This window comes from Grammomys surdaster, unplaced genomic scaffold, assembly GCF_004785775.1.
Source record: "Grammomys surdaster isolate TR1022 unplaced genomic scaffold, NIH_TR_1.0 213, whole genome shotgun sequence".
Lineage (NCBI taxonomy): Eukaryota > Metazoa > Chordata > Mammalia > Rodentia > Muridae > Grammomys > Grammomys surdaster.
The window spans coordinates 3,441,206-3,456,909 of record NW_021604658.1 but is presented as its reverse complement, the minus strand read 5'-3'; the positions used below and the strand labels follow the sequence as shown (position 1 = coordinate 3,456,909).

Here is a 15,704-nt window from a genome sequence, read left to right as displayed (position 1 = left end):
AGTAAAACCGCTTACGTAAAATTATTGTATACCCAGTGGTGTCTTATGTTCTTTAGGTGAAAGGACCATTGAAAGTAATTTTCTCAAGAACTTTCAGGGGGATTAAGATGAACTATGTGGAACTGAATTCTCTAAACCTTCCTTATATTGGTGTCTCACAATAGTGAGACATTAGATCTTACACTTTAGCAAGAGCTCTGGGGTGGCGGCTATTAATCACTTATGAATGCTGGATATACCTTACTGCTGTAGGAAGGCAAGGTGCTCTGGTTTTGAAGGGCTTACACTGCTCACTCTACTACTACAGGCAATGGTCCTACTAACATGTATGACTAACAGTCAATCCCTCCGCTCCAAGAAAGCCCTTGAGGTTTCTTTCACCAGCCATCCTTTGGTCTCTTTTAAGATTTTCATGTTGCCGAACATTCCAATTCTCGAGGGTCAAACTCATCTCTATACTAGGCTGGTCTAAGTCCACCAAAATGTCCGCAGAAGCGCTCTCCAGGGCCAGCATGAGACACTTCTCACATGGCCTTCACTGTCCTTTGAGATGGTTTATCTGAGGAACTTGAGCCATCCGGCTCTCCTGGCGTCAGAAGGGCGTGCGTCAGGGCAGGGAGGCTGCAGCTCAGCACGATCCCCCTCCCTGAGGTGTCAGCAACCACCCACTGCGTGAAACCGGGCGGGGGAGGCGCGCCGCAGCCAGCCGCCCGAAGAGCGCTGCGGCGGGGCAGTTTCCCTTAGTCACTGCGGCGCCCACGCCGCGGCCTTCTCCTCAGGCACTCGGTGTCCTCACGCCCCGGCCGCCACGCCGGCAGGGGGCTCAACCGCCACCTCCTCCCCAGAAGCAGCGGCCAGTCCCTGACTCTCGCCCTCCACTCTGGCAGCCGTCAACCGACCCTTCCCTACCCGCATCACGTGCACCTGGAAGTGCGTGGGTGGGTTCTACAGCGCCTGCGGAAATGACGTAGTTCTCCCCGAGTCGCATGATGTGGCAAAATGTTTAAAAAAAAAAAAAGGTTGGGGGGAGGGGAGGAGGGAGAAACCGGAGCCTAGGGAAAGTGATGAGTCTAGAAAAAGTAGTCCCTCGGTTCCTCTGTTTCTCCGCTGCCGCATCAGCGAAGAGCGCTCCGCGCACTGCGTCCCTGAATTCCTACGCCTGACCGCGGCGCGGCGCGGCGTTCGTGGAAGGCTACATAAGGCGGACGGGGTGAGGAGACTGGGCGGAGTTCTGCCCCGGGATCCTTCCGCAGGGCTCAGCCGTTTCCGGAGTCTGCGCTGCTCCCGGTTCCGCCATTGCGGCTCTCCCGGCCCCTGGAGCCTCCGCCCCCGACCCAAGCTCTCTCGTCTGCCTGCCAGTTCCCTGCGTCCCCGGAGAGTATCCCTCTGAGCTCAGCCTCCCCCCCCCTTCCCCTTCTCCTCCTCTCCCTTGGAGAGCCCGGGCAGGCACTGCCCTGCAGCCCCAGTGACAGGAGGAGACCATACTCCCCGACAGCGCCATGGCCCAGATTCTGCCAATTCGCTTTCAGGAGCATCTCCAGGTGCGTGTGAGTCAGGGCTGCTGAGGGACTTTTCGAGGGTAGTGGGAAGGAAGAAGCTAGCGGCCCGGCCCGAAGGGGATCGACAGAAGGGGAGTGGGGGGTGTCGGTATTTGGCATAGGTGGAGGAAGGACACTGTCTTAAAAGCTTAAAGGGTTAAATGATATGAGTCTAGGATGGAAATGACGAATCGGAGTGCAGAGGGCAGCGAGACCAGGCCTTACGTCTGACGGCCTCTTATTCTGCTTCCTGGATTGCAAGAATTGCGCATACCAGACCCCCCCCCCTTTCCCATTTTACTCAGTTCATTCATTTGGGTAGGGGCTAGGTGGGGGAGCCAGTCGCGCGTTTCTCCGTGAGCAAGATTTCTCGTTAACCCCAGGCGATGCAGGGCTGTCACCTTCCCTTGCTCTATTCCCATTTTCACATCGAGCCTGCCCAGGAATTGTGTGGCTGGTGGGTTGGGGAGGAGCTGCATCCTCCCTGCCGCTCACAACTGAGAAAGGCACCTTGGGGTTAGGGTAACAGTGGCTTGCGTCTTGCCTTCCCTGAATCTGTAAGGATCCGAAGGTCACACTCACTGAAGGAACAGAAAGAAGATAGAGGGGCGGCTAGGGGCGGTGTCATTCTCAGGGTGCCTGGGGTCAAGGTCCCAAGGGGAACGCGCATATTTTTTCCTTTCATGGTTTCTTCGAGGGTTAGTGTAGCTGCTCTAAGGCTCACTTTGATTCTTGCAGGTAGGGAGAGTTATTTAGAGGTTATTTATGGCCTTTTGGAATCTAGCAGGTAGTTGTGGGATTAAGGCAAGAATATGTCTCACAGGACTGCGTGGAATTGAGCAGAGCCTGGTTGTAAGTGCATACCTGCTCTGAGTCAGTACCTGACAAGTTGATCTATAACTGGCTTCTTTTTAATAGGCTGGGGCACCCCCCCACCCCCCACTGCACCTTATCCTGGAGTCAATACACCATTGTCTAACCTGACAACCTGCCCATAGTTTGCCTAGGCAGGTGACCATTGGAGGGCTTCGATGAATTAAGCTTCTTCTGAACTGCTGATTTTCCTGGTTCACTTGTCCTGACTCTTTAATATCATAATTTATTCATATTAATTTACTTTCCTCCAAGTATCTCTATAAAGAAATCTGCTTTGAGCTCCGTCTTCAGAAGGGCTAATTTCATGAGGGAAGGTGCAATGAGCCAGATCAAATATTGGAACTTAAACTGAGTGCATTATTATTGAAGGCAATCTGATTTGCTTTTCTCCATTGATATACATAAAGAATGTTTGATAATAAAGAGGGTTAACTAAAATTTAGCTACAAGTTAAAAACTCTTTCCTTATAGACTTTACCGTGTTGCTTACATTAACAAATTATTTTACTTTAGGACTTTAAATGTAAATAATAATAGATCTTTGCCCATAAAATGAGTTGAATACTTTTCCTTCAGTCATTACTAGTTTTCAAATAATTCATCTGATTTTGGCAATTAGATCTCTGTTTTGTAAAGGTCTGAAAATGTCAAGTGACAATGCTGACAGAGAAGTTATTTTTGTCCTCAGTTCAAGCTTGTTTGAGTTTCTTCTGTTAAGAATATAAAGAGTTAAGAAGGCACTATTCTGGATGCTAGTGGACAATGGGTTCTTCAGGCTGAGCTAAGAGGGAGGCAGCCTGTGTACACCAATAAAAAAAAAGTCTAGCTTTAGTTAATTGCTTGCTTTAATTAATTTGACCAAGATTTGGGTTGCTAGTTTTTCTTCCATCTTTGGGATTAACACTTGTCCACACTGAAATTCACCAGAAATAGCTTTCTGCGGGTATGTATATAAACCATACACAAGAGAAGCAAAGACGCAGCTCATCACATGATCATTGTTGGTGATTTGAGTAATAGTTTTTCATTTCTATTAAACACAAGACCAATATTGTTGACTGGTCTTACAGACTGGAATCCAAACTTGTCACTAATTAAGAACAGATTTAATGCAGGTGTGGCATGTTAGTAGCAATTTCTGTAAATACTTGAAGCTGTTTTCCTAAATTTGAAGATTTTGAATAGTTATAAAATAGCTTTACAAGTATTCCTGAAGATCTCTGACGTTTATTTTCTGGAGGACCGTGTCACACTTGAAGTTTGGCTGGTAGGATTCCACTCAAGTAGATAGTGATCAGTTGTGCCAGAAGGCTGGATCACCAATCCTTTCCAAGGTAGTGTATCGCTTGATCTCAGACTTTTATCCCCTCTCTTTTAGCACATCAGTGTAAGAATTATTTCAGTTGTCATGTTAAGTCTTTGATTCCAAGCCATTCCATTCTGCTTAGAAAACAACTTTGTAAAACACATAGGAGAAGAACTGAAAAATGAGGAACTAGAGAGTGTAGAGTTCACTTGTGAAAGTTAACAGCAAACTCTAAAATAATTTATTTTAAACTTCTTATGAGAATATTTCAAATAAAAATTTGCTATTTATTTTCCTATCCCTTTGTGCGTTTATTAAGATGAAGCTCTGTCATCAAGGCTTGGTACTACATCCCATAATTTTAATATTTTATGTGATGAAGGAATTTTTGTTGAGTTGCAGATTCTGAACAAATTCTAGGTTGCAGAACTCAGTAAGTTCAGTGCCAGCCAGCAAAACCCTGTCTCAAAGGACAAAACGACAACACTCCACTGCCTCAATTTTCAATTCCTGGCATATTAAGCATTTTGCTATTGGCACATTTTGTTGAGCACTTGGATACTTTTAATTTTCATTTACAAATCTCTCCTTGATCCATAAGTGAAGGCATGCAGTGAGTTGCTGAATTGAATAGTAGGATTCTTACAAGGGTTTCGGTTTTCAAAGAGAAAGCAGTGTTTTCCTGGGATGTAATAGGTGCTTAGGTAGACTAGAAGAGCATACCACCTGGAAGTAGACTCTAATCTACCATGGACATAGTCTCTTAACTGAAGACAGATTTTTTTCAGAATTTTCTTAAAGGCTACTTTACTCAGCTTTAAGGAGTTTGGCCAGTTTTAATGAATATGAGGAATATGAGGAATGTGCCCTGATTAGGGAGTACTTTAAGGTATGTAAAGCTGTAGTTTTCATTTTAATGTGCAGTGAAATGTAAAGTCTTGGGAACTCAGGTAGTGTGCTGTTGGAACAGTTGTTTCTGATCGTAGCTGAGACTTCTGTCTTAGCAACAGTGATGGTAAGTGAGGCCTAGAGAGTGAGCAGCAGAGCAGACCAACGTCTGTGTGTGCTGTGTCCTCACTCAGTCCTTGGTCTGTCTCACATTAACAGTAGAATACAGTGAGGCTCCAGGCAGTACTCAGAGGCCATAGTCAGAATGGGGTGTGGATCTAGGAGTTCCTCTCTTCTGTTTTTGAGACAGGTCTTAACTGTGTAGTCCTGTCTGGTCTGAAACTCACTATGTATACCAGACTGGCTTTGAACTGAGGTCTGCTTGCCTCTGGCTCCAGAAGTGCTGGAATTATCACATATTCCACTACACATGATCATAAATCTTATTTTTAAAACAGTATCTTGCTAATGTTGCCCAGAGTGGATTCAGATTCAAAACCCTCTTGCTTCTCAGCCTCCTCAGTGCTGGGATTCTAGGCCTGCCATCATCATGCCCTGCTGCCATAATTGCGTTTTAAGAGATGCTACAAGGTACCAGAGAAGTGCCTCTGTGCTTAAGAGTGACTGTTACTCTTGCAGAGCACCTGAGTTTTGTTCCCAGCACATACAAAACAATTCATAATCTCCTATAACTCCAGTTCTGGGGGCCTTCAGACCTCCAAGGATACCAGGCACACATGTGGCACACATAGGTATATGAAGGCAAAATGCTTATGTAGGTAAATTAAATAAACCTGATTTTTAAAAATGAGAGTAAGAGGGTTGGGGAGATGGGTCAGTGGTTAAGAGCACTGACTGTTCTTCCAGAGATCCTGAGTTCAATTCCCAGCAACCACATGGTGGCTCACAACCATCTGTAATGGAATCCAATGCTCTTTTCTGGTGTGTTTGAAGACAGTGTACTCATAGACATAAATTAACGTTTAAAAAAAAAAAAGCAAGAAACTACACAGATTTTCTTCTATTTTGTTTCCTTGTTGGACTTTGGCCTAGGGAACAGGTTTTCCTCTTGTTTAAAGCATGACTAGTGATGTGACACAGTGAACAAAGGAGGTCTTGGGGCTCGGTGAGTCTAGTGCTGACTAACAGAGACAAGTGACGGCCATAATTACAAGGAAAAATATAGGTGCAGTTCATGTTTTATTTAATACGTTATACCCAAAATACTATTTTAGATGTAATCAGCATAAAATTAGCTAGTTGAAATTTTATTCAAAATGGGCATTTTGTATTCAGACATCTTGATCTAGACCTTTTCTTCACTGGAAGTACTTGGTATGTATTTAGAGATCATATACTTTATTGTAAGAAAACCAAATTTGCATGGCTGGATTATTTACTTAAGTTTTCCTGTTTTTTTTTTTTTTTTATCTTGGTTAGTTTTCATTTTTTGAGACAAGGTCTTGACTATGTAGCCCTATGGCCTGGAATTCATGTAGACCAGGCTGGCCTCAAACTCAAAAAGGTCCACCTGTCTCTGCTTCCCTTGTATTGGGATCAAAGGTGTGCACCACCTTACCCAGTCGAGTTTTCTAATAGTTGACTTAATTACCAACTATTAGTTATTTGATGTGGAATAATCTAAAATGAGTCACAGTAACCATGTTTCAAAAGCTCGGTGTGAGGCGTTGCTTATGGCCATGGATATGAATAATAATATAGTTGTTGTTGTTTGTTTTTGGGTTTTTTTTTTTGAAACAATATCTCATTGTGTAGACCATATTGATCTGGAATTTGCTAGTCTCTCTGCATCTAGAGTGATTGCAGCCTGTGCCCCACTACACATACTATCCTGTTCCCCCTACCACCGGAGTTTATCTCTATAGCCCTGACTGTCCTGGAACTTGTACTGTAGACCAGGCTGGCCTTGAATTCACAGAGATCCACCAGCCTGTGCTTCCCAAGTACTGGGATTAAATAAATGTGTGCTCCATCACTGCCCAGGTTGTTATTTACTTTTTTAAAGATGAGGTGTCTCTTAGCTGTGTAGTCAGGAAGGCTGGTCTCAAGCTCATGAGCCTCCTCTTTGCACATTCTTTTTCTTTTTCTTTTTTTTTTTTTTTTTTTTTGGTTTCTCTGTGTAGCCCTGGCTGTCCTGGAGCTCACTCTGTAGACCAGGCTGGCCTCGAACTCAGAAATCCGCTTGCCTCTGCCTCCCAAGTCTCTTTGCACATTCTTTAAGGTGGTAATGGTGAAGTGACTATACTCACTGAGGTGGGAATAAGTTCATTGTTGATAGTTCCTTTGTACTAAAATGAGGTCATTTTATGTATATGCCTTGCCAACACTACATGAAATCGGCTTATCTTGTAAGCCAGTGGCAGTCTTACTTCTAGGTGTCTTCCATCAACCCGTGAACTCTAGTTAATGCTATTAACTTGAAGTGATGGCCAAACGTTTGGCTTTGATGCAAATTTGTATTAATACAGAGTACACCTGTCAAATGTGGGCTCTGAGTTTCTTTTGTGTTATGGGAAATATTTTTTTTCCTGTTCTGAAAGAAATAACTGTCAAAAGTTAATTGCCCTCAAAATCAAACTCTTGACTATTACAGCCACTTGAGTACCTATTATTTACTAAAAACCTGTTAAATGTTTTATGTTCATCCCTCTGGATAGTCAAATTAGCCTCCTTTTATAGATGGAGGGAAAAGCTGAGCTTACTGCAGTTAACTTATGGGACCACACAGATAGTGATTAGATTTTAATGTTTATATTTTCAGTTTGGCAAGGTACTTTCTTCAATGAATAGTCTACATAGTTTTAACTGCAAAATTTATTAAAATTAGGTCAGTGAGATGGTTCAGCTGGTAAAGGCACTTTGCTATGCAAATCCAAACACACTTGAAAGCCCTGCACTGAATGAATGCACAGTTGTCCTTTGACCTCCACATATGTAGCATAACATGCATGTACATGGACACACACGTTGTATGCTCATATATTATAATAAAATTAAAAATATTTATCACTATTGTTTGTTCTATATTGAGGTGTTCTTTAATATATACATTTAATCTTTTTTATGCATTTGTGTGTTTTTTGCTTGTACATAGGTGTATGCACCAAATGTATGCAGTGCCTACAGAGGCCAGAAGAGGGCATCAGATCCACTGGATCTGTAGTTACAGACAATTGGAAGTTACCATATGGATGCTGAGAATGGAACCCAGGTCATCTAGAAGAGTAGCTAGTGTTGTTAACTGCTGAGCCATTTCTCTTGTCCCAGCAAAAAAGCCACTTTGGGTGGCTTTGTTTTGGAAACAGGGTCTTGCTGTGTTTGTAGACTAAGTGCCCTTGAATTCTTCATTCTCCTGCCTTAGCTTCCCAAGGGCTAGAATTATAGGCACATGCCACCATGTCTGGCATAATATCTATTTATATGAGCCAACATTTGTTTTTTCTCTTTGCTTTAATTATTTCATTGATATTTTTATAGGGGGTTTTCTCTTAAGTTCTCAGCAGTAAAATACCCAAGAAAGATTAGGATCAAGTTAATTTGTGACCAGGATTATCTGTATTCCTCTCATACAACAGAAGCTTTGGGATTTTCCTATTGTCTTTTCCTTAGTGACAAGAGTGTGTTCCTCTGAAGCCATTGTTGTATATTTCACTGTATATTCATGGTTTTGGATTTATATTAATGCAGTGTTAATACTTCCTATTCTGACTTAATAGGTAAATAGGTTTTTTTGGGGGGGGTTGTTTGTTTGTTTGTTTGTTTACTTTTAAGTTAGGGAAAGCAGTCTTTCTTTTTCAGTTATTTCTGAAAAGAATAGGAACCAAACTCATTAAAGCCACATTTCATCATACTATGAAATTTAAACTGCAGTGTACAATTCTGGAAAATGCCAGTCTGGGATTTATTTGATTATGTCAGGATTTTAGCTTGTCTCAACTTCCTCAGTTAGGATATCCTTCCTGGCAGCTGTGAAGTTAGACTGTAGTGTATGTAGGTTATGTTTATGGCATAATACTTAGCCTTTCTGTAGATGTATATATTAACTCTTCCCAACTGCTTTGTAGAACTGTCTTTTCATCTACGAAAGGCACACATGCACATCATGTTGAAGGAGAAAACTACAGTCTGCCCATTATTGAAGCCATGCTCTTGGAGTTCTGCCAGACTGTTTCCCGTTTCTCGTTTTCTGTACCTATGCTATTTCTAGAGTGGGAAAGGGAAGCACTACACCAAGGGGTCTTAGAGATGGTGGTGTTTTTGATGGTCAAAAGCTACTGAAACTGAGTCCTAGTAGCTGAGAAATGAAATTTGGGTAACAGTTGCTTTTATTTCCAATTAGCTGGTTCATCTGAAACTAAACCACCAATGACTACAAATGCTCAGCTTGTAGAATTTATAAATGTATAGACTTAGATAACTCTGAGCGGACCTTAATTATTTGAGGATTAATCAGGTGAAAAGAAACCTGTAAGAGGTACATGATTTATGAAACCCATCTCTTTCCCCATTCTGCAGTAGTTATATTCTGTATCTGGTTATATTGAGCTGTGGATAAGATGGTTTTGTGTTTGTTTGATTTTTAACAATAAAACATCCTCCAGGAAAGAATCTTTATTAACCCTGGTCCTCTGGAGGAACGAGAAGTGCTCATCCTCTGCACCATCTCTCCAACACAGGTTTACTTTCCCTGTATTTAAAGAAATGCAAATGACTGGGTTATTTATTAAGGCTACTGAGTCATTTAAAGTTTATACTTTCAAAGGGGCTAAAAGCTTTTGCCTGTGAATGTGAGTGTGTGTATGTGCTCATTTGCTGGCAATGAAACCCAGAGGGCCTTGCCCCAGTTAAGTGTAAGTTCTTACTTCTCAGCTAACACCCTAGCCTTTACAAGCCTTTTTCTTTTCTTTCTTTCTTTTTTTTTTTTAAATAAAATTCACAAACCCTAAGTTAGCCATTTTAACATGACCATGAGTGTGAACAGCACGCTGTGCCGCACTTGTAGTACTCTTGGAAACCGATCACTCATATTCTTAGCTCTAGGGAGGCTGAGGCAGGAGGATTTGAGTACAGATCAGACAAGACTTTACAGGAAGACTTTATTTCCAAATAAGTAATTGAACGACTTAGTGTTTAAATGTGACATCAGTTAGGTATATATTTTTAAACATTTTCAACGCCTGAGATGGAAGTTAGACCTGTTGAGCAGTCTTCCTCTCATTCCTTCCCATCCCTTGGCAACTAGTAATCTCTGGTCTGTCTTTAAGGACTTAATTTTGTGGACTATTTTATACAAATGGAATCATATATTATGTTTTGTCTTGTTTCTGCTATGTTAATGGGCAGGCAGAGGGCAGGATTTTGCTGTGTAGCCCAGCCTAGAGCTAACTTGGCATCTTCCTGTGTTAGCCTCTTGAGTCCTAGGATTAGAGGCATGTACCACCATGCCTGGAACAGGTTACATATTTAGGAGTTAAAGAGACCAAAGTAAATGAAATGAAAGTTATTTTTAGATACTGGAAACAAACTTGGCTTATATGAAGAAAACAAGATTAGTATGATAAACTAAAACTTACTGTAAGCAGTAAAGATAACCCTTCTCCTTGACACAAACAAAAGCAAGATTTTTTTTTTCTTTTTGAGACAGGGTCCCAGTATATAATCCTAACTGGCCTGAATCTTGCTGCGTAGACCATGTTAGCCTTAAACTCAAAAAGACCCACCTGCCTCTGCCTCCCAAGCACTGTGTGTGAATGACTGTGCCACCACACCCAGTGGTCTTCAGTTTTAACCTGTTTTAGTGGTTTTATATTACTGAGATGGATTTTTTTTTCCTTTTTGGAAAAAGTGGTCTACAGTTTGAATACAAGTCCCTAAAAGCATAAAATCTGCTTCTTCCCCCTCAATTTTCTCAGTAATAATTGTGTTAAAGTTAGAATTTAGTAAAGTAAAAGTTTGCTACAATGGACTGGAGAGATGGCTCAGTGGTTAAGAGGTCCTGAGTTCAATTCCCAGCACTCACATGGTGGCTCACCACCATCAGTAATAGGATCTGATGCCCTCTTCTGGTGTGTCTGAGACAGCTACAGTGTACTCACATACATATAATAAATAAATACAATCTTTTTTTAAAAGTTTGATACAAAAATTGTACTTAAAATACTGGATTGAAGATGGCTATAGGGACACATGCTTGTAATTCCAGCACTTGGGAAGCAGAAGAGTCTCAAATTGTAGGCATTTGAAATCCTTTCTCAAAAAAAAAAATCAAGTTGCCAAATAGTAGGTGCTTAGTTGCTGTTAGTTGAAGACAAACTAATTAATAATTGCAATCTTGTTTGAACTTCCTGAAATGCTAGTATTAAGTGATTTTTGACACAGCCAGAAACTCTTCATGCTGATTGCAATTTCATTCATTCATGTGAACCTGAAATTTGTGGCACTTCAGTTCACAAGAAAATATTTCAGTAACTAATCTGTTAAGTAAAATGACTCTGGTTTTGTAATTTATAGCACCTGGTAAACTGTAAGTTGGTCATATGATAAATAAGTAATCCAAGCAGAAAATGAGCAGTACAGCATTATGTCTAATTTCCTAACAGGTCTGTTAGCATGTTGTAGAAAATTCACATGAGTATGTGCAGCAGTGGGCCTGTGTCAAGGAGTTAGGACCTAGAAAAGTGGTTTTAGATAGTCATACCAGGATATGCTTCTGTCTGTCCAGCTGTGTTCATACCTAACAGCTATGTAGGTGATGGTTTTGTTATGCAATCCTGGGGACTAAACTCAGAACCTTGTGCTTGCCTTTGCTGTTCCTACTTTTGAGGTCTGTACATTCTTGAGCTCTTTAAGCCTCCTCTCCTCCCTTTGGTATGTTCTTTGCCTGCACAATGGCATTTGTGAAAGAAAGGGCCTAATCTTAGAACGCCATTTCCATCTTCAAGATTTTGGGCATAAAACTTCTGTATTCTCTGGAGTGTGGTGAAAATTGATCAAATATTTTATCTGATGGTTGGATTTTTTTTTTTTTTTAATTTTCGAGACAGGGTGTCTTTGTGTAGTCCTGGCTGTCCTGGAACTCACTCTGTAGACCAGGCTGGCCTCGAACTCAGAAATCCACCTGCCTCTGCCTCCCAAGTGCTGGGATTAAAGGAGTGTGCTACCACTGCCCAGCTTTTTTAAATGAATAGGTAAATTTAGAATTATTTCTTCTTCTTTCTTTCTTTCTTTTTTTGAATTCCCAGTAAGTAGTAGGTTATAAGTAGGAAAAATTCTTTAGGTCTTTAGGAGACTCTGGTACAATCCAACCAATCATCTTGTTTAAAGACCATGTATCTGGCTGTGGTTTTTGCTTGCATTGCATTCAATTTCTATTTACTGCTTAGAGTCAAAAGTCCTTCCAATAGTGATTCCTTCAAAGACTCTGCTGCAGTAAAAACAAACCTGTATTTTTAGTTTAGTTCAGTTTTTTGAAACAGGGTTTTTCTATATCGTCTTAGCTGTCCTGGAACTCTCTTCGTAGGCTGGCCTCGAACATCAGACTCACAGAGTCACTTGTTCTGCCTCTTGAATGCTAGGACTGAAGGTGTGCACTACTGCTGTCTGGCAAAACATGTATGTGTTAAGTGTAGGATCAGCAAAGGTTAAAATTAAAAGTGTTTTTATTTGTTGTTTGAAATTTGTGGAGCCAACAGAAACAATGACTGGCATCCTGTTGATAGAATAAACCAAGGATTGTTGCAATCTCAGCATTTTTCTTTATTTCCTGAAAATCACAGCAACTGGAGTTTTTGACATCCTTCTTTCTAGTTTTCAGGAAGGTCTCAGTGAAGTGACAGCTCAGCATTTTTCAGTGTGTTTAGTTCCAGTGGAAGATAGAGGATGTTTGGAGTTTACCGAAGAAATTAGGCTGAATGAAATACTTGGGCTAGGAAGCTAACCAAATCTTGAAGCGCATGCCTGTAGAATAACTATAGGCATGTAAAACTGTTGACATTTTAAGTTGGTGGCTCCTATTTAGTAAGTCCTTTCATGCTACAAGAATTAACAGAAGCGTACATAGAGCATTGAGAAAATAGCTTTGTATGAAATGCAGTGGCTGGTGCATACTTGCTGACGCTGTCACTGTTGATGAAGCAAGAAGGATCTGAAACGTGTGGTGTTAAGCACTAATTGTGAAACGTAAGTCTTAAGTAATGCTGTCAGAAACACAGGCTTTAATGTATTTCAGTTTTTCAGCTGATGTAGCTGCTAAAGAGCTGTGCTCCAAGTTTACTAGGCTCTCATGGGACACATCCTTTTTGGGTATACTTTCAGAGAAGATTTGTGATTCATTTCTTCCTGGCTCATCTGATGTGAGAACTGCTGGATGAATGAGGCAGAGCAAACCTATTATTTAGTAGGCACAGATACAGTTGCAAATGATGGCAGAGATTGAGGTGTTGTGTTAGTGGGGGACTGTCTTACTACTTGCCAGTAGTGTGGTTTTATTTACTTGTGTGCCTTCTGCTAGTATTTTGTTCTTCATGTGTTTTACCAGACTGCATGTATTTATGGTTCATGCAGTCCTTTAACAATGTTCTCATGGTTTGGTCGCTACATATTCTGATGTTTCCTGGTTCCTTGACCTATCAGGGTTTACCTGTTCTTTTCAGGAAAAGAAGAACAAAGCAATTGTCTGGGCAAAGCTTACTTAGGAAGTGGTAGAATGAGCCGGGCGGTGGTGGCGCACGCCTTTAATCCCAGCACTTGGGAGGCAGAGGCAGGTGGATTTCTGAGTTCAAGGCCAGCCTGGTCTACAGAGTGAGTTCCAGGACAGCCAGGGCTACACAGAGAAACCCTGTCTCGAAAAACCAAAAAAAAAAAAAAAAAAAGGAAGTGGTAGAATGGCATTCACACCAGCCTGTTTCAGGTGTATGTAACAAGCTGTAGTCCTAGAGCTTGGTAACTGGAAGGACAGAACTCCCTAAAATACAGTGTCTGTGTGGTCTTAAATGCCTGATGTGTGTTAAATCAGTAATTTTTTTTTTTTTAAGTTAAGAAAGCACTTTACAAAAGGGTTGGAGAGATGGCTCTGTGGTTAAGAGCACTGTTTTCCTCTTCCAGAGGACCCAGGTTCAATTCCCAGTACCCACATGGCAATTCATAACTGTTTGTAACTGTCGTTCCAGGAGATCCAACATCCTTAATAGACATATGTGTAATCGAAACACCAATGTATATAAAATAAAAATAAATAAGTATTTTTTTTAAAAAAAGAAAGGACTTTACTCTGGCTAGTCTCAAAATCACTGAGATCTGCCTGCCTCTGCCTCCCAAGTGCAGGGATTCAAACTTGCATCACTATGCCAAGCTCCCTTTCAATAAAAACAACAACAAACCCAGAAACTGAGGGCTGGAGAGATGGCTCAGCGTTAAGAGTATATACTGCTCTTGCAGAAGGCTTGAATTTGGTTTATGAGGCACCATGTTGGATGCTTCATAACCTCTTGTACTCCAGCTCCATGGGGCCTGATTGATTGTCTCAACTCTCTGACGGGTAGGTACTCCACCCATTGATCGACCTCTCCAGCCCACCATCTAGATAGATTTGTATAGCAGTTTCGCCTGTTTACTTTTTAAATTTTGCTTAAGCATTTTACAGATATTCAAATTTCTATGGTATTTTACTTCTAAATACCTGAGCATATCTTTAGAAAATAAGAGCATTTTATAATTATATTTCTATAGCTGCTAATACAACTGAATGTCTGCAAAACAGTCCAAATGTCTGCCACCACCTGGTATTTGGTTTGTTTAAATCTCGATCTCATCCACATCTTTGTGTTGCTTTTAGTTTGTCTAAAGTTTTAAAAAACATTTCTGCATAAATTTCGATTTAGAACAGAATTTTCAGGTCTAGGTTTTATCCATGCCTATCAAATATTAGCTTTTGTGGGGAGGGAGGACGTTGGAAATTTAAGATGGCTGGAAGCTTGTGATCCTTTTGCCTTAGCCTCCTAGGGGCTGCAGTCACAAACATGGACCTCCTCCTCAGCAGCCTGTTAACTCTTTTATTTCATTTGACTTGTATTCTTTCTGATGAAGTGTACTTCTTAACTACTTAACAGTGATTGGCAGATGTGATACTTACTTCACAGTATACCCTATAGTGTTTCTTAAAACAAATATATAGCTACATTTTTCAAAACTAAGCTATAGTTACTAGAAAGTTGTGACTTAACATGGTTATCTCAGGTCTCACTCAGCGTTAGCCAGTTACTGCAGTGATGTTGACCGTATCAAAAGATAACTCCAACAAGGTGAGTTTTAAATCTAGAATGTGCTGTAGTCAAGGCATTTTTGGAAAGGTACAGTTATATATAATTTTGTGAAATGTCCCTCAGTTTTGGGCCATCAAATAGGTTGGGTTGTCTAATTTGGGCAGGGTGTCTTTAAAGTGATAGAAAGGAGTTGCTTTCAGTTAGACTCATTGTGTGTCTTGATAAAAGTCATAGCTGGGATTTCTGCTTCACAAATTTTCTTTTCTTCTGTGTTTTAGGAAGAAAGCAGCTTTTGAAACCAACCTCATGTTAGTTTTAGCATTTCATATTAAATCCTTACAACAAGAATTTTCGTAGGTGGTGTCATTCCAAATGTTTAAGATGGCCAGGCAGTGGTGGCGCACGCCTTTAATCCCAGCACTTGGGAGGCACAGGCAGGCGGATTTCTGAGTTCCAGGCCAGCCTGGTCTACAGAGTGAGTTCAAGGACAGCCAGGGCTACACAGAGAAACCCTGTCTCGAAAAACCAAAAAAAAAAAAAAAAAACCCAAATGTTTAAGATGAAGCAATACACAGATTATTAACTTGTTTATGGTTAATTTTAGTGGAAAAAACTAGGGCCGCATCCAGACATTTGGACTCTTTAGGAAGAATCTGGCAATTAATTTTGATGCCACTTCATTTTTTTAAATTATGAAATTTACTATAGTTGTCTACTTGAATGACGTTAGCTTTACCAGATTCCTTTTTTTTTCTCATTCATTTATTTTATTGAAAGAACTTATTCATATTATTTTATTGGAAGAAGGAAAATGGG

General features: G+C 40.9%; 1 protein-coding gene across 1 annotated transcript in view; it reads left to right on the top strand.

Moving 5' to 3' along the window:
- Positions 1-1,226: 1,226 nt before the first annotated feature.
- Cltc (clathrin heavy chain) overlaps positions 1,227-15,704 on the top strand; it is a 63,087-nt gene continuing 48,609 nt past the window's right edge. Inside the window, exon 1 of the mRNA XM_028772274.1 lies at positions 1,227-1,541. Coding sequence (XP_028628107.1) covers positions 1,500-1,541 — 42 coding nt within the window. The 5' untranslated portion in view covers positions 1,227-1,499. The remainder of the gene's footprint in view (positions 1,542-15,704) is intronic.